General features: G+C 43.6%; 1 protein-coding gene across 2 annotated transcripts in view; it reads right to left on the bottom strand.

The window, feature by feature from the left end:
• Nucleotides 1-25,930, bottom strand: part of VTCN1 (V-set domain containing T cell activation inhibitor 1) — a 71,267-nt gene extending 45,337 nt beyond the window's left edge. The window contains exon 1 of one of the 2 annotated variants that reach the window (XM_001103715.5): nt 25,782-25,930. In XM_001103715.5, coding sequence (XP_001103715.1) covers nt 25,782-25,813 — 32 coding nt within the window. In that variant the 5' untranslated portion in view covers nt 25,814-25,930. The remainder of the gene's footprint in view (nt 1-25,781) is intronic. The other variant, XM_077950299.1, reaches the window with a different exon arrangement.
• Nucleotides 25,931-26,255: the final 325 nt, after the last annotated feature.

Below are 26,255 nucleotides of genomic sequence, written 5' to 3'. Positions count from 1 at the left end.
CCTGCTTCCCTGCCTCAGCAGTATTAGAGGAGCAAGTTCATTCTTAGGCCTTTTGAGTATTTTGTGATTTTATAATGTCATGTTTTATGTTGGGACTGGGGCTTGGAAAGTGAAATGAACTAGTTATTGCAAAGGAAAGGAAATAATTGGATAAGAGATACAATGCAGGGAATGAGAGGGTAGGTATATTGGATGGGGCCCCTTATTTTCCCTCTCCACTTCAAGTCTAGATATTCTCTGTACATTCATTGATGTCCGTGAAGCCATGGGCACTGTAGGAAGACACATCTGAATTATCCAGGTCAGTGGTTGCTCACATCTGGAATCCCAGCACCTTGGGAGGCTGGGGCAGGAGGATTGCTTGAGGCCAGGAGTTCGAGACCAGCCTGGGCAACATACCTCGTCCCCATAAAACAAATTAAACAGTGTTATTCAGGCTCCAGAACTGACCCTGTTCTTGAATTCCTTAGGGCAGATTCAGAGGGGCTTACCATTTTTATATATGGCTGCTAAGATTTCTGGGCCCTTTTTCAAACCTTTAAAAAAAGAGCTTTTTGGCTGGGAGCAGTGGCTCATGCCTGTAATCCCAACACTTTAGGAGGCCAAGGCGGATGGATCGCTTGAGCCCAGGAGTTCAAGACCAGCCTGGGCAACACGGTGAAACTGTACCTCTACAAAAAATACAAAAATCAGTTAGGTGTGGTGGTGTGCACCTGTAGTCTCAGCTACTTGGGAGGCTGAGGTGTGAGGACTGCTTGAGCCCAGGAGGCAGAGGTTGCAGTGAGCCACTGCACTCTAGCCTGGATGACAGAGCAAGACCTTGTCTCAAAAAAAAAAAAAAAAAAAAGAAGCTTTTCCCTACCCATTTAACAGTATTACCAAGAACCTCTAATTTCATTATTGTTCCTTCTGGCACTTGAGGAACTAGGGGACAAAGCAATAGCACGAAGTCCCCAATGACATACAGGATCCTGTCAGCGCACTTGTGAGCTACACAGACGACTCCTTCTTTAGTGTATAGCTTACCTCCAGAAAATTTTTTAGGGAAACTGGTGACCATATACATCAGAAACTGTTTCTGTGTCCTCATTATAGCAGATACAGTCCTCTAACACAAATGTGTTACATTGTATTGAAATTATCTGGTCACACATTTGTGTCTCCTTTAGTCTCCTCTAAGTTTCTCAAGAACAGGGACCATGTCTTTTCATTTTTGTATAACAGGATGTTACATTTAAAGTTTCAGCTGAGGTTCCAAGATACAATAGATGCTGCCTACCAAAGTGAGGAGCCACATCACTATGCAGAGCTTAAAAAGGGAATCTTCAAAGAAAAAAACCAAAAACAAAAACTAAATGATAAAATGAAAAAAAGAAAAGAAAAAAAACTAAATAAAAAGGGGGTATTTGACAATCATTTCCACAATTCTTACCCACCTCACTCACTGAGACAATTATTTCCATAATGCTTAGCTGCTTCACTCAGATGAAGGATATGAAAAGGACCAGGGTAGGAAAAGATTTGGGAAGATATTTCTTTGGGGATTTTTTTTTTTCCTGTGCTATGTGAACATCCTCCTCCCCGCCTCTAACACACGAATACAAAGCTTAACTTGAAGAGCTTGTAATGTGTTCTTGATGGGGTAAGGTGGGGGACACCAAGGATTAGAATTTAAATCATACTTAAGAAATTCAATATGATCTAGAACAGATCAGAGAGAGAGGAGAGAGACAGACAGACAGAGACAGAGAGAGGGAACACAGAGAGCTGCGAGACACTCTTCTATGAGGCAAGGAATGTACATCCTTCCAGCAGGACAGATGTCCTAGAACCATGTGGAGTCCTCACCAGTAGGAATAACTGGGAGAGGGAACTGAGTCATGTGTGAAGTAGACTTTTGGGGAATAAGGGACTGGGGCAACATCAGGCAGTTGAAGATAAAACCAGGTTTTCATTAGAGGCTTTAGAAGTTTCATCATGTATTTCTATACATACACTTTAAAAGGTCGAAGATAAAAAGAAATTATTCCTTTGATTATAACTACTGGTCATGTTGAATCAATTCATCAATCACATTTATTTCCCTAAGTGTCAGACATCATGCCTGATTCATCCTAGGCATTTGATAAATGCTAAACTGAGCTCACCTGATTTTGGGACATGTTCTATTACTATACCAAAATATGTCCATGACACAGCCCAACTGAATGGCAGCCCATTTTTTTTCCCCAAGATCCTTCAGGCCATTGAAAGCAGTTCATATTTTCATTTCAGGGTAACGACTCCTTAAATTATACTTTTGGGTAGGTTTTATGTGAACAATTTTAGGTAGTTTTATGTGAACAATTACAATTAACTAAATATAAATACATATTTAGAAATCAGCTAATTGGCCAGGCACAGTGGCTCACACCTGTAATCTCAGCACTTTGGGAGGCCGAGGCGGGAGGATCACGAGGGTCAGGAGATCAAGACTATCCTGACTAACATGGTGAAACCCAACCTCTACTAAAAAAAAAAAAAAAAAAAAATTAGTGGGGCATGGTGGTGGGCGCCTGTAGTTCCAGCTACTCGGAAAGCTGAGACAGGAGAATGGCATGAACCCGGGAGGCAGAGCTTGCAGTGAGCCGAGATCGTGCCACTGCGTTCCAGCCTGGGTGACAGAGCGACACTCCATCTCAAAAAAAAAAAAAAAAAAAAAAAAAAGAAAAAAAGAAAAGAAAAAGGAATCTGCTAATTATTATATATAAGTAAAAAACAGTTTTCTAACTCCAGAGATACAATGTTATTATAATCCATATAAAGTCCTGATGTCTGTGGTCTAGGTTTTGGCAGTGTCACAGTAAACAAAGTATCAGCCAAGCAGAAAAGTTTAGGTGAAACCAATGAATATTTAGAAAAATATCAAATGCATTACATGGATAACACAAGGCAAAACTTCCTCTTGAAAGGATCCTCTTTACCAACTTCCACCCTTCTTACTAGTTCCCCCAAACTTTTCCCTTCCTAGAATTTCCTCAAAACTCTCTCTGAAGTTCACTTCCTCGTCTCTTCTCCCTCTGTGCCCACCCTGCTGCCTATTTTCTTGTTTTGCACCTGCAGGTCCACTATCCTCTGTCCTTTCTGTCATTTCCTTTTCAGTCTTCTCTGCATGATTTACTCCATTGAACTCATAATTGTGAGTTGGGGAATGTGGAGATTTAGCAAAAAGTACCAAGATTTTCACGAGAAGTTGGGTATAAAAAGAAAATTCTGTGAGTACTTAATTGTTTTTCCTTGTCGTTCCATGAAAGGGAGACTTGGCAAAAGTCAGCATCGGGAACAACAGGAACAGATGACCTGCTTTACTTGCTCTGAAGCCCTGCAGAGGTGGACTTTCTTCACCTCAAAATAACTCTCATCTTTAGCCTGATAATAAAGTGAAACTTTAGAACAAGGAAGTTATTTCTTTGTTTTTGTTCCTGATTAAAATATTTAGTATGATGTTTCACTCATTAGTTATTGAGAGCTGGGTAAATGAGTGTATCAGTTACCTTACTGGGAGTAGAGTTGGGTGGTAAATTAAAAGGAAGGCAGCTAAGAAGAGGGACATCAGTAAAATGGTGGGATAGGAGATCCCCACTCATATTCCCCCATAGCAATGTTAATTTGGCAACCACTGGTGGATCCAGGTACCTTTGTGGGAGCTTTGGAATCCAAGTAGGAGGTTGCAAAACCCCAGTGAAGCCCAAGACCAAGGAGGTAGGCTCATGCCTTGGTGGCAGACTCACTCACCACAAGATCCAGAAACAGCTTCATCCTCTGTGGATTCATCTACAACCCCATTTGGTCTTGGTCCTGCCACCAGCAACATCAGCCAAGGAGCCCAGGAGGAGTCACACACCACACATAAGTGCCGCAGGTAACAGGCCCATTGATCTTGTTCCCATCTGTGGGCTGCAAATCAGCCTGTGACCCAGTGCTAGTCCCTCTCCACTGTGCCCGTGAAGCAGTCCTGTTCACTCGGGACTTGATGGGAGACGTAACTGTCCGTGCCCATGGAGACAGACCTGCCAATCTCAGTCCAGCTGAGGATTCTGAAGCAGCCCTATGACCTACCTTCAGCACTTCTCAGGCTATGGCCTCGGTAGTCCTAACCACCCAAGAACCTGGCAGGAGCCATGCCCATCCATGTCTGCAGAGGTAGGCCTGAAAACCTTGGTCTCAACTGTGGATCCTGAAGGAACTCTGTGACTTGGTTTCAGCCCCTCTTAGCCACAGACCAGAGCCAATGCTGCCTGCTCACTAACTCAGCAGGGATTCTCCCAGAGACTTGGCAGGAGCCATAGCCATACACACACCTGATAACAAGACCACTGTCCACAGACCCGTAGACCCTGAGGCAGACCTTTGTCTCAGTATCAGCCCTACTGACCAAAATCTAGGACTCCTCCAGACAGGACCCATACCTGCCCAAGCCATTGGTAATGGGTCCACCAGCAGTGGACTCTGCTGCAGACCCAGGAGCAGCTATGTAACCCGACTCCAACCCTGCTTAACTACAATCCTGGAGGCAATACCATCAGCCCAGGGAACCAACAGGCAAATGTCCTTAACCTGCCAAAACCAATCTATACAGTCTAAAACAGATGTTTGGTCCTTACAATACATAAACACTAATGCAAGTCTATGCAGATTAAGAAGAATCAGGCAAACGTGACACCACCAAAGAAACTTGTAAAATTTCAGCAACCAACCCAAAATATGAACATCTATTAATTGCCTGACAAAAATTTAAAATAATAATCTTAAGCTCAATGAGATGCAAAAGAACACAGACAATTAAACAAAAATCAGAAAACAATACATAAAAAAGAAGAGTTTAATAAAGAAACAAAAACCATAAAGAAGAACTGAACAGAAATCTTGGAGCTGAAGAATGTAGTGACAGAACATTCGATAGAGAGAGAGCTTCAGCAGCAGACTTGATCACGCAAGAAAAAAAAAAATCAACGAACGTAAAGACAGGTCATTTGCAATCAGCCATTTAGAGGAACAAAAAGAAAAACAATGAAAAATAGTAAAGAAAGCACATAAGACCTTTGGGCCACTATCAAGTGATCAAATATATCCATTATGGGAGTCTTAGAAGGAGAAGCAAGAGAGAAAGAGGAAAATATACTATTTAAAGATGTAATAGGCCAGGCGTGGTGGCTCATGTCTGTAATCTCAGCACTTTGGGAGGCCAAGGTGGGAGGATTGCCTGCAGCCAGGAGTTTGAGACCAGCCTGGGCAACATAGCCAGCCAGACTACATTTCTATAAAAAATAAAAAACAGGCTGGATGCTGGGAGGCCAAGGTGGGCAGATCACCTGAGGTCAGGAGTTTGAGACCCACCTGACCAGCATGGAGAAACCCTGTCTCTACTAAAATTACAAAATTAGCCGGGTGTGGTGGACCATGCCTGTAATCCCAGCTACTCGGGAGGCTGAGGCAGGAGAACTGCTTGAACCCAGGTGGCAGAGGGTGCGGTGAGCCGAGATCACACCATTGCACTTTACCTTGGTTGGGCCACAAGAGCAAAACTCCATCTCAATAAATAAATAAATAAATAAAATAAAATAAAAAATAAGCTGGGCATGGGGACAAACACCTGTAGTCCTAGCTACTTGAGAGGCTAAGGTGGAAGGATGTCTTGAGCCTAGGAGTTTGAGGCTGTAGTGAACTATGATCATGTCACTACACTCCTGTACTCCAGCCTGGGCAACTAAGCAAGATGCTGTTCGGGGTGGAGGGGGGGGGGGGAATATAGTAGTTGAAAATGTCCCAAATCTTAGGATATATATATATTGACATCCAAATTTACAGAGCTCAAAAGATTTTAAGCAGGGTCCCCAAAGAATATTACTCCAAGACACATTATAACAAAATAAAATCCAAACTCAAAGATAAAGACAGAATTTTGAAAGCAGCAAGAAAAAAGAGGCTTGTCACATATAAGGGAAACTTTATGAAGCTACTGGTGGATTTTTCAGCAGAAGCCTTACAGGCCAGGAAGAAATGGGATGATATATTCAAAATGCTGGAAGAAAACAACTGTCAACCCAAAATACTAAACCTAACAAAACTGTCCTTCAGAAATGAAGAACAGATGAAGATATTCGCAGATAAACAAAAGCCAAAGGATTTCATTACTACGGACCTGCCTTATGAGAAATGCTAAAGAAGGTTTCCCAAGTTGAAATTAAAGGATGCCAAGTAACAATATGAAAGCATATAAAAGTATAAAATTCACTGGAAAAAGTAAATATACAGTCAAATTGAGAATACTCAAATTCTATAACTGTGGTACAGGAATCACATTATATTGTAGTGTAAAAGTTAAAAGACAACAGTATTAAATATAACTATAGCTATTATTTATTTATTTATTTATTTATTTATTTATTTATTTATTTTTGCAATGGAGTCTTGCTCTGTTGCCCAGGCTGGAGTGCAGTGGCACGATTTTGGCTCACTGCAACCTCCGTTCCCCAGGTTCAAGCAATTCTCTGCCTCAGCCTCCCAAGTAGCTGGGATTACAGGTGTCTTCCAGCAGGCGCGGCTAATTTTTGTATTTTTAGTAGAAACGAGGTTTCACCATTTTGGCCAGGCTGGTCCTGAACTCCTGACCTCGTGATCCACCCACCTTGGCCTCCCAAAGTGCTGGAATTACAGGCGTGAGCCACCACATCCAGCAACTATAGCTATCATTTTTTAAAGGGTATATACTTTTAAAAATATAAAGTGTGACATTAATATCATAAGAGGTATGTGTTGAGGGTAAGATTGTAGAGTTTCATGTGCAATTGAAGTTAAGTTGTTAGCTTAAAATAGACGTATAAGGTGTTTTATGTAAACCTCAGGATAACCCAAAAAAAATTCTAGTAGACAAAAGATAAAGAGAAATGAATCAAAGAATAACACTACAAAAAAGTAATCAAATCACAAAGGAAGACAGAAAAACAGAAAGAAAGAAACTACAAACCACTCAGAAAACAATCAACAAAATGAAATAATAATAAGTACAGTTAGTCATTAGTATTCATGGATTCTACATCTGTGGATTCAACCAACTGTGCATCAAATATTGATATGTTAGGAAGAAAACAATAACAATAACACAGCAATAACAATGGAAATAAGAATAACAATACACCATAACAACTATTTACACAGCATTTACATTGTATTAGGTATTTTAAGTAATCTAGAGATGATTTAAAGTATATGGGGGATGTGCATAAATTATATGCAAATACTACACCATTTTATATAAGGAACTTGAGCATCTGTGGATTTTAGTATCAGGCATTTTGGGGTTGGGGGTGGTTCCTGGAACCAATTCCCCACAGATACTTAGGGATGATTGTACTTGCCTATCAATAATTACTTTAAATGTAAATGGATTACATTTTTCAATCAAAAGACAGAATGATTGAATGGATTTTTTTAAAAGATCCTACAATATGCTGTCTACAAGAAATTCATTTTACCCTTAGGATACAGAACGAAAGTGAAGAAATGGAAAGAGATTCCATGCAAATGGTAACCAAAAGAGAAGAACAATGGCTATGCTTATATCAGACAAAGTAGACTTTCAGTCAAAATTTGTTGGGAAAGACAAAGATAATGACAAAGGGGTTAATCATCAAGAGGATATAACAATTTTAAATATATCTATGCATCCAACCTTGGAGCATCTAAATATATAAAGCAAATATTAACAGAACTGAAGGGAGAAAAGGCAGCAAAACCAAAATAGTAGGGGACTTTAATATCCCACTTTCAATGATGGATAGATCATTTAGACAGAAAATCCATAAAGAAACGGTAGGCCTGAATAATTCTACAGACCAAATGGACCTAATAGACATAGACAGAACATTCCAGCCAATAGCAGCAGCAATAAATGGTATTGGGAAAACCAGAGATCCACATGCAAAAGAATAAAATTGGATCTTTATCTTATACCATACACAAACATTAACTCAAAATGCATTGAAGACTAAATATAAGACTCAAAATTCAAACTACCAGGAAAAAAGCTCCCTTTGATGCTGGATTTGGCAATGACTTTTTGGATATGACACCAAAAACACAAGCAAAAAAGCAAAAATAAATAAATGGAATACTTCAAACTAGAAATCTTCTGCAAAGAAAACAATCAACAAAATGAACAGGCAACATAAAGAATAGAAGAAAATATTTGCAAACCACATATCTGGTAAGAGTTAATGTCAAAATATATAAGGAATTCATATTACTCAATAGCAAGAAACTAAATAACCCAAGTTTTAAAAATGGGCAAAGACTTGAATATACATCTTTTTCAAAGAAGATACATAAATGGCCAACAGGCAAATGAAAAGGTGGTCAACATCACTAATCATTAGGGAACTATAAATCAAAACCACAGTGAGATATTACCTCACACCTGTTAGGATAGCCCTTACCAAAAAGACAAGTGATAAAAATGTTGGTGAGGCAAGGTCAGGAGATTGAGACTGTCCTGGCCAACATGGTGAAACCCTGTCTCTACTACAAAAACAAAAATTAGTCGGGCACAGTGGTGGGCACCTGTAGTCCTAGCTACTCGGGAGGCTGAGGCAGGAGAATGGAGTGAACCCAGGAGGTGGAGCTTGCAGTGAGCTGAGATCACGCCACTGCACTCCAGCCTGGGTGACAGAGCAAGACTCCGTCTCAAAAAAAAAAAAAAAAAAAAAAAAAAGGTTGGTGATGATGCAGAGAAAAAGGAACATTTGTATACTACTGCTGGGAATGTAAATTGGTATAGTTATTATGGAAAACAGTACAACGTTTCTTCAAAAAATTAAAAATGGAACTACCATTTGATCCGTCAATCTCACTGCTGGGTGTCTATCCAAAGGAAATGTAATCAATGTCTAGAAGGCATATCTGCACCCCCACATTCATTGCAGCATTATTCATAAGAGCCATCATATGGAAACAACCTGTGTCCATCAATACATGAGTTGACAAAGAAATTGTGTCTCATATTTACAATGAAATATTATTCAGCATATGAGAGGCAGGAAATCCTGCCGTTTGTGGTAACATAGATGAACCTGGAGGTCATTATGCTAAGTGAAATAAATCAGACACAAAAAGACAAATACTATATCATCTCATTTATATATAGAATCTTAAAAAGTTATACTCATTGAAGCAGAGAGATGAATGGTGGTTGCCAGGGGATGGGGGTTAGGGAAAATGGAAAGGTGTTAGTCAAAGGGTACAAAATTTCATGTATAAGAGTAATAAGTCCTGAGGATCTAATATACAACATGGGGCCTGTAGTTAAAAATATTGTTTTGTAGGCCAGGCACAGTGGCTCATGCCTGTAATCCCAGCACTTTGGGAGTCTGAGGTGGGTGGATCACCTGAGGTCAGGAGTTCGAGACCAGCCTGACTAATATAGTGAAACCCTATCTCTAGTAAAAATACAAAAATTAGCCAGGCATGGTGGCGGGCGCCTGTAGTACCAGCTACTTGGGAGGCTGAGACAGGAGAATTGTTTGAACCTGGGAGGAGGAGGTTGCAGTGAGCAGAGATCACACCACTGCACTCCAGCCTAGGAGAGAGAGCAAGACTCCATCTCAAAATAATAATAATAATAATAATAATAATAATAATAATAAAATAATATTTTATTGTATACTTGAAATTTGCTAACAGCAGATCTTAAGTGTTTTCACTGCACACACACACACAAATAACTGAGGTGGTATATGTGTTAACTGACTTGATTGTGGTAATCATTTCACAATGTATATATACATCAAATCATCACATTGTATTCCTTAAATACATAGAATTTTTGTCAATTATACCTCAATTAAGCTGTGGGGAAAAAAGAGAAAGGAGGCTAAGAAACAAGAAAGAAAATCTCAAATATTGAAGAAGATGGAAATGTTAAATTAAAATTTTGTCATTTTCTTTTTCAATATGTTGGCAGGGTTAGTGCTGGTTCTGGAAAAAGGCTTTAGTGAAAATTAATACTTAAAGGCATCTAAATGGTTGGTAGGAGCATAAGTTGGTACCAATTTTAGTGTGGGGAGAGGGGAAAAATTTGGCCACATATATCAGAAGGCTTATGATATGCACAGCCCACTTTGATCCAGTAATTCTATTTCTAGAAATTCATTCTATAGAACCAACAGGATGCATTTCCAAGGTTTTCTATAGTGTTGATTAAAATTAATGTAATAGGATTGGGTGCAGTGGCTCACACCTGTAATCCTAACCCTTTGGGAGGATGAGTAGGGAGGATTGCCTGAGCCCAGGGGTTTGAGACCAGCTTGGGCAACATAGGAAGGCCTTGCCTCAATAAAAATTTAAAAAATTTAGTCAGGCATGTTGACATGCACCTGTAGTCCCAGCTACTCGGAAGTCTGACGTGGGAGGATCACTTGATCCTGGGAAGTTGAGACTGCAGTGAGCCATGATGGTACCACTGCGCTCTAGGTGAGGCAACAAAGTGAGACTGTGTCTTGATGATAATAATAAAATAAAAAAAATGTAATATTTGTGGCAAATAATTGAAGGCAATTAAATGTCCAACAACAGGGAACTTAATGAGTGAATTAAGGTTCATCATTAGTGACAATACTATGCATTTGTTAAAAAATCATATTATAGAAGATTTATTTGAGAAATACTTATAAGACCAATAAGTAGAAAGTAGTTTCCAAAATAATATGTACAGTATTTTACTATGTATTAAATACATATATATATAGAGAGAGAGAGAGAGGAAAAAACAGACTGGAAGGACATATAAGTAGTGGTTATCTCTAGGTTAGGACTGATAGAGATTTTTTTCCTTTGTGCTTTTTTGTATTTTCCAAATTTTCCACACTAATCCAATATTATTCTTATAAAACAAACAAGGAAAACATATTCTAAAAAAGAAAACCCTGCCTTTTTTTTTTAAGAGTACAATCTAACTCTTTTAGATGTTGGGCAAACAGGCATCTCTCCCTTTAATGCTCTCATAAAGCTGGTAACTTAAATACTTTCCTGGGTTAGTGGTTTGCATTTTCAGAAGAACTCTCACAGAAAGAGCTAGTACCCAAGTGAATATGTGCTATAAATTATAGATAGCTTGTTTTTCTTCATTTAAGTGAGCAAGCATGTTCTTCATAAGTTGATACATGGCTCACAAGCTACCCCAGGCAATGGTTAGAGAGCAGCCTCAGTTCCAGAGAGCCCAAGCAAGCAGCACCTGGAGCCCCTAGAATTTTCGAATAAACAGAATACTTCCTTCACAGTTTGACACCTTTGGGGAATGCTAATGAAAGCCACCATCTTGCAACTCACTTCTTTACAACTTTATTTGCCTTAAAGATAGAAAATTGTGATGCTAGCAGGAGCCTCTACCCATATTAAAAAGATTCTCTTGCAGTTCACATACTTTCTGCCTCGGAAAATCATCATTTACTTTCACGCAACATGTTTATTAAGATAAGTACAATATGTTGGGGTCAGTATTAGTGAAACTATAAGTACTTATTTGCTAAGCCCATAAAAGTCAAGCATTTCATTGACCTAGTAATTTGTCTACTAGAAAATATCAATGTAGAAATACAAGAAAACAGATTTATCATGTACTTAAAGAGAAGTAGCAATGGTCACACCCCTCCCCCTTCTCATTGCTCTCAGAGAACCCAGGATATATTATTAGGATTTTTTTGACTTTTATAGAAGACAAATTTGAGGCAGGAGAATAGGGTCTGGAGACAGGGAGCATATGGCCCATTCATGCTGACTTCCTAGAACTAAGTCAAATGGAAACGCTTCAGCTATAGCAGGAAATATCCTCTCCATTTACTTAGGGAGTACACTGAGTAAATGACTTTGAAACTTTACTTCATCCTCTTCATTTACATAGGGCGTACACCAAGTAACCAATGGAAACCTCTAGAGGGTATTTAAGCCCCTGAAAATTTTGTAACAGGGCTCGTGTGCCCCTATGCTTGGCCTGCTCCCACCGTGTGGAGCATACTTTCATCTTCAATAACTCTCTGCTTTTGTTGCTTCATTCTTTCCTTGCTTTGTTTGTGTGTTTTGTCCAATTCTTTGTTCAAGACGCTGAGAACCTGGACACCCTCCACCAGTAACAAAATGAGAGGTAAGGATCTGGAAGATGGCATGGCTTGTTCAAGGTTTGCCAGTGTTTGCTTTTTCGGTGAGTCTAAATCAAGGGCTGTACTTCCATTTACATCATGAGAAAGCAAAAGGTTTGTTCTTATGCCTCCTGGTAACTGGGTGTTTGTAGCAATGCCCTTGAGAGTCCAAGAATTTCTCCTGTAGGTATACTCACTCTGGGCACTGCTTTCTACTGCAGGAGCACAAAACTGTCAGGGCCCCATTTAATGTCACTTCAACCTTACCCAGCTACAGTTAACCACTTTAATTACATTAATGTTGCTATCCTAGGGACGCCCCCACCCTACCTTTCAACTCTCATCTTCCACTTCCCTGAAGTATCACGATTATTTCTATTCACGTCTAACAACTGCTAGGTAACCAGATCAGATTGGCACAGTGATGTCAAAATGCCTCCTCACTCTCTAGAGAATTGGTCATACTAACAACATGTGAATGACAGACAGCCCTTATAAAGGCTTGTGTGTTATATGTGAATGACAGACAAGCCTGTTAAAGGATCTCTCATGGGAAAGATTCCAGATAGTGGGACAGTGGAGTAAAAAAAGAAAAAAAAAAGTAGAAGTACTAAGGATTTAGTCCTGGCCAGCCATTGTTTCACTGTACTCTGATTCTACCCCCATCCGACATTTCCATTCCCTGTCTTAGACATTTGGCTCCAGTGGCTGCAGAAAAATTAATTCAAATTCTGGTTACTTGTGCCTTCAGCATCCGTGGTCTCTGTAGAGGCATAGGTAACCTAGGGCTGCATCGCCTCCTACATCCACACTGGCATCACCCACCTGGTAGTCATCAGCAAATGAAATGAACATCTATAAACTAAGATGAGAATAACACCCTGAAAGGTAAAGTAATTAAAATTATAACAATGAGATGGCAGTCAAAACAATACCCATGCTTATTTAATATCTGTCATTTGAGAACTATGGGGTGGCCCATTCCTATCACCTCCTGAATCCTCTCTATACTTTTATGAGAGAGGAAAGAGCGTAGGTCAGTTACAAAAAAAGCCAATGTGGGGCAAGGTTAATCAAGAAAGCATTGTTGTAGAAGGGGAAGGCCTGAAAAATATGATGACTTTGGATATCAGATATGGGAGGGCATTCCTGGGAAGTAAAAACACCAGCCTGTCCTTTGGTTCCTGGGCATCTGCTCAGCCAGCATCTGCATCCAGTTTGGAAGGTGTGAGAAGGCCCCAAACGCTGCTCCTGGGCTCCCACATTCACATACTTTTGTCTCGTCGTGGCTTCTATTCTTTTGTAATTACCCCAGTGCCTAGTTTCTTGAAGGTGTCCTAATGTATATTAACAAGTATTATTTTTAAAGGCATTACATTTTCATAATATTGGGTGAATCACAATTAAACAGATTTCTTTAAGTCTATAGGATTTTTTAAAGCCTTTAATATGCTAATATGCACAATGAATGCCCTAGAAGAATATATATTAGGTCAAATCCTTTGAAATTACCATTTTTCTTTTTCTTTTTCTTTTTTTTTTTGAGACTGAGTCTCACTCTGTCTCCCAGGCTGGAGTGCGATGGCATGTTCTCTGCTCACTGCCAACTCTGCCTCCCAGGCTCAAGTAATTCTCCTGCCTCAGCCTCCTGAGTAGCTGGGGTTACAGGCGCCCACCACCATGCCCAGCTAATTTTTATATTTTTAGTAGAGACGGGGTTTCGCCATGTTATCCAGGCTGGTCTTGAACTCCTGACCTCAAGCGATCCACCCACCTTGGCCTCCCAAAGTGCTGGAATTACAGGTATGAGCCACTGCGCCCAGCCGCAGGTTCTTTTTTTTTTTTTTTTTTTGAGAAGGTGTCTCGCCCTGTCGCCCAGGCTGAAGTGCAGTGGTGTGATCTCGGCTCACTGCAACCACTGTCTTCCGGGTTCAAGTGATTCTCCTGCCTCAGCCTCCCCAGTAGCTGGGACTACAGGCATGTGCCACCACGCCTGGCTAATTTTTGTATTTTTAGTAGAGATGGGGTTTCACCATGTTGGCCAGGATGGTCTCCATCTCTTGTGATCCGCCCACCTTGGCCTCCCAAAGTCCTGGGATTACAGGCTTGAGCCACTGTGCCCGGCCCACAAGGATTCTTTTAACTGTAAAATTGCTTTAAAATTTTGTTTTAACACAAAAAGTTTTCATGGAGAAAGCAGAGCACAAAAGCACACACATTGTATTAATAACTATGTAAAAACTATTCACAGTTGGACTTTAAAATGGCAAAAACAAACAAACAGAAAGAGTCATTTATAAGGATAGAACTATGGGCCAGTCATGGTGGCTCATGCCTGTAATTCCAGTTCTTTGGGAGGCTGAAGTGGGAGGATTGCTTGAGCCCAGGAGTTTTTGAGACCAACCTGGACAAGATAGGGAGACACTGTGTATAATAAATAAAGTAGCCGGGCATGGTGGTGAGTACCTATAATCCCAGCTACCTGGGAGGCTGAGTTGGGAGGTTGCTGGAGCCTGGGAGGTCGAGGCTACAATGAACCCTGATCTCACTGCTGCCACCCAGCCTGGGAAACAGAATTCTGAGAAAAATCCCAGTGTACCCCCTCCCCATTCTTTCCAAGTTCGGAGAGTAGTGTCAAGGAGAAGATGACCTCCAGCCAGGACTTCAGTATTATGTTCCTCTGGCCTCCTCACTGAGCTAGGTGGACTCCAAGACCTAAGAGACAGGTAAAGCATTACTCTTTGAACAGCTTCTCTGTCTCCTTACCCAGATGAAGCCTGCCTACATAGATCTTCTTCAGGAATACCTGAAGTCTTCAGGTATTCCCATCACCCAATGGCTCTTTTCCAAAGTTTGCATTTAAGTTGGTTATTTGAAGTTCTGTACAGGATCCTACAACAACACTATTTACAGATGATGGTTAACTTTTCCAGCAAGGCCCCAGACGTCTGTTGGATTCTAATGTTTTAGATGTTCTGCACATTTATTTATTTTGAGGCAAGATCTCACTTTGTCACCCAGGCTGGAGTGCAGTGGTGTGATCTCAGCTCACTGCAACCTCCGTCTCCCGGGGTCAAGCAATCCTCCCATGTCAGCCTCCTGAATAGCTGGGACTATAGGCGTAATCCCCGCTACTATGCCAGGCTAATGTTTTTGGTTTGTTTTTTGTTTGGTGGGGTGCAGGAGGTAGAGACAAGGTTTCTCCATGTTGCCTAGTCTGGTCTCGAATTTCTGGGCTGAAGTGATCTTCCTGCCTTGGCCTCCCAAAGTGTTTGGATTATAGGTATAAACCACCCTGCCCAGACAATTCTGTACATTTATAATGGGAAAGGAAAATAGTAGAAAATAATCCTATCATAAATGCAAAACTATAGTATAGAATGCACTCTTGAGGGTAACTTAGGGAACTAGCTCCAACTTACAAAGCTGTGTCCATGGGAAAATGTCTTCCTGGGCTTGCTTACATCACTGTCCCAAAAACCCCTCAGCAGCCTCTTGGTGGAGAGTGAGACTGTCATTGCCCAAGAGAATTCCTCTGCCCAGACCTTTAGACAAAGCCTGGCCTGCGGGAGGGACTCCCAGTGCAGCAGCACCACAGAGCTGCTGACCAGAAAGGCACAGTAACTCAGGATTATGGCTTTCTCCCCAGGGCTCTGTGGGGGAATCCCTCCGTGTAGGGGAAATTCTGGAATCCTGATCTCCCCCTTTCCCTGCACACATCCCACTCACAAATGCAGTCTTGTTCCTAGGTTCTGAGCCAGCAGCAATTTGCAAGCCTGCCCCTAATATTCCTTGCATACTGTCCTTCTGAAGGACCTGACATGAGTAAGTACCCAAGAGATATATAGCCCCTCTATGGGGAAGCACCCACAGAGCTGGTCCCAAGGTGAAGGTGACCACTGTGGGGGGCGGGGGTGGGCCTTAAAAACTTGGCTTGTTTTGCTAAATTGCCATGACCCCATATTAAGGTCATTAGACAAAGATCACCTGGCCTAAGGCCAATAAAATGACACCATGACTTTCCCATCAAATCTGGCTGCTTCTCTCTTGGCTGCAGAAAATCATTAATATTTGTTCTCTCGGCCGGGCGCGGTGGCTCAAGCCTGTAATCCCAGCACTCTGGGAGGCCGAGGCGGGTGGATCACAAGGTCAGGAGATCGAGACCACAGTGAAACCCCGTCTCTACTAAAAATACAAAAAATTAGCCGGGCGCGGTGGCGGGCGCCTGTAGTCCCAGCTACTCGGGAGGCTGAGGCAGGAGAATGGCGTAGACCCGGGAGGCGGAGCTTGCAGTGAGCTGAGATGCGGCCACTGCACTCCAGCCTGGGCGACAGAGCGAGACTCCGTCTCAAAAAAAAAAAAAAAAAAAAAAAATATTTGTTCTCTCTTCAACAAATGGAAGAAAGAAGGAAGAGGCTAGAAGGCAGTTCCCTTGCATGAGCAGAAGTGAAATCAAATCTCAGCTTCTTGCCTCCCTCGTCCAAATCTCTCCTGCCTCAGGGCTTTCCACCAGGACCTGTCTGGAAAACTTATCTCAAGCTTTAAGGGCTTATGCCTGGGGCTCCTCTGGATGCGAAAAGAAATTCCCTCCCACACAGTACTTGCTATGACATGACTTACCCTATCATGCCTCATAAGACTTTATGAAGCTTCTGCCAACCACTTTAAAGGATAATTGTTCCCATACTGTTATATTCTGTTCCTGAACACTTAGGTCTTTTGGCAAAAGGTAGGGTCAATCACCAAATATAGGAAACGGATGAAAGGGTATGTCCTTGTACCTGACTGCAGAGCTTGGTGGCTTTGAGTCGTGGGGGCAGCAGAGGAGAAAAGCTGCCACCAGCAACTACATATAGAGAAACGGAGGCTGAGAGACCAGCCGATGTCAGGAGTGAGGGGGAGAGCAGCAGATCAGGGGAGTGTAGTGTCATGGAAACCAAAAGAAAGAGCTTCAGGGAGGTGGTGGGGACATCTGTGTTGAATGCTGAAGTGAAGACAAGATAAGAACAGAGGTGTAAACATTAGACTCGGCCATGTGGAGGTGATGAGAGGCATTGACAGGAACAGTATCTAGGTATAGTGGGGACAAAATCCATCTAGAGTAAGTTGAAAAGGAAATAAGAATATGTTGCTAAGCGCTTTATGTCTTAGCTCATCTAATTCCTATTACAATCTTACGATGTAGATTCTAATATATCCCCATTTTACAGATGAGGAATCCAGGCACAGAGAAGATAATTAAATTGCTCAAGGTCACACAGTTAGAAAGTGTGACTCGGCTCACTGCAGAGTTGGATGGACCCAGACAACCGGCCTCCAAACTGTGCTTGAAACCTCTACCTCACTCTCCTTTTGCAATGCCACAAAACCAGGATGCACACTCACTCCAGGCAACACTAGCAACAAGTGCTGAAAAGGAAAAAAAGAGAGATGGGGTGGGTAGCTGGAGAGGTTGTGGGACCGAGACAGGTTTTTCTTTAAAGACAGAAAATCCTGATACACGGGTTGCACGCTGATGGGGATAATAGAGGTGCAGAGGAGAGACTGATGATGTCGGCTGGAGGAGGTGTTTGTGAGCTGGGAGATGAGATGGATCCAGAGCACAGAGGGGCTGACCTTTGATAGGAGCTGAGCAAATCCTGTGGTACCAGGAGGGGAGGCAGAGAAAAAGGGCACCCAGTGAGTGTAGCAGGTAGTTTCAGATGTGAAAAGATGAAGGAGTACCTGTCTGCTGGTTTCTCTTTTCTCAGTGAGGGGTAGAGCAAGATAATCATCTGAGGCTGGGCTGGGGAGAAGGGATGTGGATTGTAAGTGGATTGAAGAGGGAAGAGAGGTATGAAATGGCCATTCTGGGGGTGGAGGTGCCAAGAAAACACAATGAGGAGGCAAGGCGGGGAGCTACAAGAGACAATTCCTACATTTTATGGATGCACTCTCTGTCTCTCAAATCTTTCATGGTTTTTATCTATGACATTTTTCATTTTAAATTGCAGAAAAAGAAGGAGGAAACCTGCCTGCCCTCTCTCCCATGATCCCTGTGCTGGCAGCAGCGGGAACACATCTGAAGTGATGTGATAGGAAATCAGAAGCATTGCAGGCGGATGGTTTGGGATTGTGAAAAGCGCATACAGAGAGAAATGTAGCCTGGGTTTCTTACCTGTAGAAACTTCATGGCTTTTCCTTTGTTTTCATCGAGACCCATCTGCGGCTCTGTAGCAGACCTCTTAAAGAAGAATGTGCAATGATAAATGATCCCAGGTGAAATTTATATCTGTCTGCATTAAATCCTTGTGCTTTTCTGGAGGAATCAGGGAGCACAGGGAGGCTGCTAATACAGACAATCACCTGGAGGTCTTGTTACACCACAGATTACCAGGCCCTGCCCCCAGAATTTCTGATTCTTTGCAGGATGGGGGGAATGAAAATTTGCATTTCTAATAATTCCCAGGTGGTGTGGATGCTGCTGGTTGGAAGACCATACTTTGAACATTGAGTTTGGATGGGGAAGGCCTTAGGGTTCATCTAGTTCACCACCTCAGGTGGCAGAGGATTTCCCACACCTCACAGCACAAGGATTAGAAAGAGGATATCTGAATCCATTGAAATCTCAAAAGATTCCAGACAGAAAATGTCCTTAAGTCCAGCTGCTATTGTTGGACTTGTTATTCCTCTCCCTCCCTCCAAGTCTCTGTTTTCTGCAAAAACATTGGAGGGAATAATTTGAGAGTAATTAACACATAAAGTGCTATTTACAAGACGCTGCTCTGAGCTCTTTACTTGCATTAACTCACTTAGTCTTTATAACAGCCCTGTGACCTAGGTGCTACTATTATTAATGCCCAATTTACTGATAAGGTAATGAAGACACAGAGAGGTTAAGTAACTTCCTTGAGGTCACCCAGCTAGGAAGCGGAGAGCTGGAATACATCCACAGATCAGACTAACTCCAGTATCCACGTTATTTCCACACTTTCATATGGCAAAAGTAAGTATGTATGAAGTCTGGGTCTCTCAGATTTGTGGATTCTTGGTGCTTGGGTAAAATGTGGTCTGCTAGGGTCCAACACAGTTCTTTTTTCTTTTTTCTTTTTTTTTTTTTGAGAGGGAGTCTCACTCTGTCGCCCAGGCTGGAGTGCAGTGGCGCGATCTCGGCTCACTGCAAGCTCCGCCTCCCGGGTTCACGCCATTCTCCTGCCTCAGCCTCCCGTATAGCTGGGACTACAGGCGCCCGCCACCACGCCCAGCTAATTTTTTGTATTTTTTTTTTTTTTTTAGTAGAGACGGGGTTTCACCGTGTTAGCCAGGATTAAATGGCGCCCGGCCACTCAACACAGTTCTTAGCTAGGGTCCCTGGGCAATGTAAGATCATTGAAAAACCCTGTTTTGGCCGGGCACAGTGGCTCACGCCTGTAATCCCAGCACTTTGGGAGGCCGAGGTGGGCGGATCACGAGGTCAGAGGATCGAGACCATCCTGGCTACTACGGTGAAACCCCGTCTCTACTAAAAATACAAAAAATTAGCCAGGCGTGGTGGCGGGCGCCTGTAGTTCCAGCTACTTGGGAGGCTGAGGCAGGAGAATCACTTGAACCTGGGAGGCAGAGGTTGCAGTGAGCCGAGATTGTGCCTCTGCACTCAGCCTGGGCAACAGAGTGAGACTCCATCTCAAAAAAAAAAAAAAAAAAAGAAACCCTGTTCTACCATTCTTTAAATGCATGGCCCTTGGACAAGCTGCATACTTTATTCTGATTATCCCATTGACAAAATAAGGTGTTCTGACTTTCTGAATTTTTAAGTTAAGGAGTTTAAATATATATATATATAAATATATAATATATTTTTTGTATATTTTATATATATGTGTGTGTGTGTGTGTGTGTGTGTATATATATATATAGAGAGAGAGAGAGAGAGGTCTTGCTCCATTACCCAGGCTGGAGTACGGTAACACCAAGGCTCACTGCAGCCTTAACCTCACAGGCTCAAGCAGTTCTCCCACCTCAGTCCCGAGTAGCTGGGACTACAGGTATATACCACCACATCTTGTTGATTTTTGTATTTTTTGTAGAGATGGGGTTTCACCATGTTGCCCAGGCTTGCCTCAAACTCCTGAACTCCTGGGCTCAAGTGATCCACCTGCTTCGGCCTCCCAAATTGCTGAGATTACGGGTATGAGCCACGGTGCCTGGCCGGCATATAATTCTCACTGAGTTTCAGTCACTCCTTACTCCTGCACTCATTCATCTAGAGCAGCTGCCTGAAGCAACACAGACCAACAATCCACAGTTTCCAGCCAATTCTGGGAAGAGCTCTGCCCTTGGCCAGCTAAGAATTCTTCTGCCATGACAGTCACTGAGGAGGCGCGTTTTTTGCCACTGATGAAGGGTTCTGCTTAAGTAGCAAGAGAATAAGCACAGCTGATTAGAAAGGTAATTTTTCAATAAAAGTCAGTATAGAGGACTAGGTAGTAACAGGTTGGTTCCTGCCACTGGCTGCCTAGGAGACATTGAGCAAGGTAACTTGCCTCAACATTTGCATCTATGAAATGGAGATAATTAGGACTATGAGACAGTTGAGCTAATTAAGCATTACCACGTGCTTGGTCATAGTCACATCGCTCCAACTGGCCCCTGAGGTTGTTGTTCTTGGTGTCAGCAGTGCCTCGGCAGAGATCTAGACGCTGAGCTTGTACACACTAGGACCTCCCAGATGCACCTCACCCACCCTGAAGCTCTTCGCCACCAGCTTTTAATGCTCTATACTGGAATTAAAAGAGTCAGACATTTAATAAGTCTAAATCCTAGCATCCTCAGGTTTAGAGAAGGAGTGTGTCTCAGACTCATGGCAACAAAAGGTGTGGTGGACTTTATTATTATCTTTTTTTCTTTTCTTTTCTTTTCTTTTTGTAGAATAAGAATCTACAGAACTCTACGAGTATTCTCATGACAACAAAAGGTGTGGTGGACTCTATTATTATTATTATTATTTTGTAGAATAAGAATCTAGAGAACTCCAGAGTTCTTTTAGAGCTAACTGAATTTAAGAGATCCCTGGGGCAATTAATCCAAAGTATACCCTCACTGCGACATCTATTTCAGGGTCAGAAGTGCCAGTGGAGTCGTGAAATTGAGCTTAACAAATTTTTATGGAGAGCCAACCGAGTACCATGGATTGTAGAGGGAGTTGCAAGTAATGAGTATAGCAATAGCTAACATTTATGGAGTTCTTAGGATGTGCCAGGTACATAATTATCACATGTCATTCATACAGCCCTAGGAGTTAGGTACTATTATCTGCCCCATTTCATAGATAGGGCAATTGAAGCTCTTGGAGGGTGAATGTTCATGGTGGAACAAGGATTTGAATCCAGATGCATAGCCATAGTGCTGCATTGCCTCCCTACCACAATGAGCAAGACAGAGTCCCAACCCTCAAGGAGTGAACGCTGGTGAGGGAAACAGGCACCAGGAACAGATATTCATAAACATGGCTGACTGTGAACATAAGATGGGCAACTGATGGCAACTAGAAAAATCCTGTAAGACTTCGAAGTGGAGGTGGCATTTGAGCTGAACATGGAAAGAAATGAGTAGCATTGCAACAGGTGGAGACGGGGGAAAAGCGTAACACTCAGAAAATCATCTACCCCCGATGGGGGCAGGAACACAGGTGCCACCTATTTAAGTCTTTCTTCCAATGTACAATTTATCTTATTTTGCAGATTCCTGTCCTGTTCACAGGATGGACTCAGAAGGTTCTGAAGGCTCAGATTTTATAGGCTCAGGGAAGCTGAAAGTTGGACACCAATATGGCCTGTGCTGAGATCTCCTCAGCCCAGGCTCAAGCAAGATTTTCTTACCAGACAAGCTTCCATGGTGTTGCTCGGCACTGTTTTCCCCGACCATCAGGGTCTGAGATGTCTGAGCCAGGCACCAGCTGGCAAACTTAGGAGAAATGGGAAACCAAAATTCCAAAGCAAACTCCCTGAGCCTCCTTGTTCCAGGCTCCCTCGTTCTCTACTTCATCCACCTTCCTCTGGTAGAAAGATCCCTGCTCCTTCTCTACTCAGTAGCTTCCTTCCTGTGATGTTTTTATCAATCCCATTGTCACCAGTGATTTCAGATGAAACAGGGCAAATGTTTATGGATCACCAGCCTTGCGTGTTCCATGAGACTCCGCTCTGTTGACATTCATTAATCTCTATCCTGACCTCTTGCTACCTTTCTTGCCATTTATTCTCAGCTCATTCCTTGACCCCCCCTCTTCCTCTGCCCACCCTTGAATGTTGGTGTTCTTCAGCTCTCCATCCCAGCCCCTTGCTTCTCTCCCTCCATGTGCTCTCCTTAGAAGCCACCCACTATGACTATTCCTTGCCCTTGAGCTATTGACACTCAGATGTCTATCCCCAGCCCTGACTTCTCCTAGTTTTAGCCTCATGCCTTCTGCTGCCCAGGGAGCATCCCTGTCTGAAGGTCCCAGGGGAATCTCAAGCTCAACACATTAACTAGATCTCCTCTCTCTTCCTTGTCCCCAACTCACTGCACCCAATCCAGAAACATGGAAGTCATTCCAGGATCTGCCCTTTGCCTCATCTACTCTTATTCTGCAGCATCCTACCTGCCCCTCCAATCATTGATCAAATATCACCAGTTTTAAGTCCAGTGTTTCCTGAATCCATTTTCCTCCTGGAGTTCTTTACTGTCACTCTCATCTATGCCAGTCCCTGTCATTCTGTATACTCTGACCACAACTGTTTCCCAACTCTTCCTTCTGGCCTCCAGGCTTACTGCCCATCTGATGAAAACCACCTTGACCCCCTTCTGAAGGCTCTGAAGGCTCAGATTTTATAGGCTTAGGGATATTGAAAGTTGGACACCAATATGGCCTGTGCCTGTAATGGCTCCTCGTCACCACAAATCCCAGTTCTGAGTCTAGTGAAGAAGGCCCACTGTGGCCTGGTGTGATCACTCAGCCTCATCTCCCAGCATTCCCTGCCTCATCTTCATGTTGTGATGATAATACAGAGTAGTGTGCAGCTTTCCAACATACCATACTCATTCGTGAGTGTTACTGCATTTGATTTAATTCTGTTTCCTCTACTTAGACAGCCTTTTCCACCCTTCTTCACCTGGGTCATACGAACTCATTGTCCAAGACACAGCCCACCGATCCTCTGGCTCAGAAACCCTCCCCAAAAGCCTTGGGTGACGGAAGTGCTCCCGTTGCAGCCTGTGCTTATTGTCTCAGGACTTAAGGGTGGCACATTAGAGTTGTTATGTGGGAGTCTTTCTCCTCCATTAGGTTATGACCTTAACAGCATCTTGCATCTTAGTCACCTTTGCCCCATTGTCTAGTGCAATATTCAGGACATAGTAAGTGCTCAATTAATATTGTTCACTGGAACTTAATCCCCTCAGAGCAAGGGTTTTCTACCCCTGTCCTCCGAGCAGGCACTCTGCAAATGTTCCATAAGTGAACGCTGCTGCTGTCGACAGCCGTGATGGGGAGAGGGGAAGAGGGTTCTAGTCACACAGCTCCTAAATGTGCACGGAGGCCAGGCATGGTAAAAACTGCACATCAGCATTCGATCCCTGAGCAGCGTGCATGCTGGGAGTGAGATCTGAAGGAATTAGGCTCTCTGGTAATTATGAATACTTAGGAGAATAACTCACCAGGTCTGCAGAGGATGGCAGGCCCTTTCATGAGCGTTCCCACATCACCACTGTTATGATCACCTCCAGAAGAGGTATTTTTATGAATGAAGGCCATTATGACAAAGGGAGAGGGTTGTTAGGGTCAAGAGTTCCCCCAGGCAGGCTCCACCTGCATCCCTAAGACGAGCTTTCATGATCCTGCTCCCCACTGAAGCTCATTGGCCCTCCTCCTGGAGGCCCCTTGCACAAAGGATCTGCCACCCTCATGGACAGTCACTGCTTCTGAAACTGCAGAGCGTGAATAGCTAACAAGGCACGCAGGGGCCAACAAGAGGAGTCTCTGTTGATTCCAATGGGTTTCTGAAGGGTGGGGGATCCGAATTTTGAACACCCACCTCCTGCTAATCCTCCAGCAAAACCAGTTAGACTGGATGCAAAGCATTATGAGAGAGCCCACACATCCCATCTGACCTCCGAACAACGGAGCCACTTGTCATAGGAGGAGCGTTTCATGTCCTTGGGATCAAGGCTGGAGGAATGGGGGGCATGGGGAGCTGGGACTGGCAGGAGCAGGGGCAAGGGTGGCAGGGGGAAAGAGCTTGGGATTTCAGAGCAAGATCCCCGCATGCACAGTTTCACAGTCACCCGGCCTTAACTTCTCTGAGGTGATAACGAGCCCTCACAAGGCAGTGGTGGACACACTGCTCTAAGCCACCTGGTGCAGGGCAGGGAAAGAGGCGCTCACAAAATGCTGGCTCTTCTGACATAGGTGCTTCTTAGGGACATCCTCTCAGGGCAGAAGGGTCTAGAGGAAAGCCCCCGCCACCCACTGCTTCTCCTGGAGCACAGTGCTCTAGCCAGGCACAAGGGAGGGGAAAAGTGCTGCCGCAGCCACCCCCGCCAGCCCTGAAGAGCTCCCCACCCCTGCTACCAGGCAAGTGATTTCAGATAAATGTGAATCAAGTCGGTGGGAGCTGATATTTTGTTTCAAGGAAAAGAATTTTCTAGGCTGCCTCTGGGAAGTAACATTACTCTCTTAGTCTCTTCACAAACTTTTCACAGTTGACCTGAGGATTCCTTTCCTCTCTCCTTCCCTCTCTTCTTTTCTTCCTTTTGTGGGAAAAAGAAACAGAAATTGGAGGACGAATCCTTCAAACAACCTCTAGAACCACCAAGTATCAGTCTCCCTAAACACTGTCCTGAGTTGTGACTGACATTGGATCAATCATTTCAAGAAAACCCTGCACTTTCCATCTCTTTCTCTCCAGGACGGTAAATGCTGTTCTGAGGGAAAAAGAGGCAACTAGAATGTAGCTCAGGGGAGAAGCAAAATGTAGGGGAGAGGACTTGCTTCCTTCTTCCTCTCTGGAGAGTTCAGCAGCAGCAGCAGCAGCAGCAGCAAGTTCTCCTCTCCAAGGAGCTCCTAGGAAAACTAGGGACCCCACCTTTGAGCTGGGTGGGGGGCTGGGGAAGGGTGTTGGTGAGAATTGCTCAGGAGTAGCAAGAAATCACACCCACAGAGAAATGAAAGTACATTCTCCTCCTTCCCCCTGGGCGCTGCATAAAGGGTCCTCCTGCATCCCCTCCACCGTCGCAGTCATGGATTCCCTGCCATCCCGCAATGCAGCCCACACCAGCCTGCTCGGTGTCCCCAAAACGGTGCTCACAGCCTTGACATCTCAGGGGAATGCCCAGCCTGGCACACACTCCCCTCAGTCCAAGCTGCCCAGCAAGGGCCAGCCCTCCATGGCAGGCCACCAACCAAAAACCTCCCTAACCCTGAGCAGCTGAGGTGGGATGTTAAGTAAAGTCCAGTTAGGCTTTTGTCTGGCCAGGCTCCCGCTGGACCAGATAAAATTATAGGTGGGGTCCTATGGGACAGCCCAGCAGTGCTCAGCACCCCCAAAAAACCTCACTGCTGTTCCCTTCACCCATAAGGATAGACAGAAGTGTATATACTACCTCCAGAAGAGGATCTGCCCCAGGGAAGCCATGGCTGGGGAAGGTTCCCAGCGTATCTGGGTACTGGCTGAGTGGAGCTGCTGCTGCCCTCCTTGGTGACTCACAACCAGCTCCTGTGTGCTGGCCTTAAATAGTGTGTTCAGGACGGGAGTGGTGCATGCACCTGTAGACAGCTCAGGTATGAGGAAACTGGCTGTGCAGAATTCCCTGCAGGCACAGTGGCTGCCTGCTCCAGCCAGCCAAGCCAGGGGCTCAGAGCTGCCTTTCCAAGCCTTGACTTTGGGAGAGGGTGACGGGGAAAAGCTTCCCAGGCCCTTGCTTCAGGGCTTGTATTCAGCAGGACTTTCCTCCTGACTGTGGAAGGGAGCTGTAGGGAGGGAGATTTAATCTCAAAATAAGAAAGGACTGGAATAACTCAAAGTGTCAGGCTATGCTAGGAGCCTGGGGGCCAGGAGTCCCCATCTCTGCTGATAG

The sequence above is a fragment of the Macaca mulatta genome, chromosome 1 (genome assembly GCF_049350105.2).
Source record: "Macaca mulatta isolate MMU2019108-1 chromosome 1, T2T-MMU8v2.0, whole genome shotgun sequence".
NCBI lineage: Eukaryota > Metazoa > Chordata > Mammalia > Primates > Cercopithecidae > Macaca > Macaca mulatta.
This window is presented reverse-complemented; position numbering and strand designations above follow the sequence as displayed.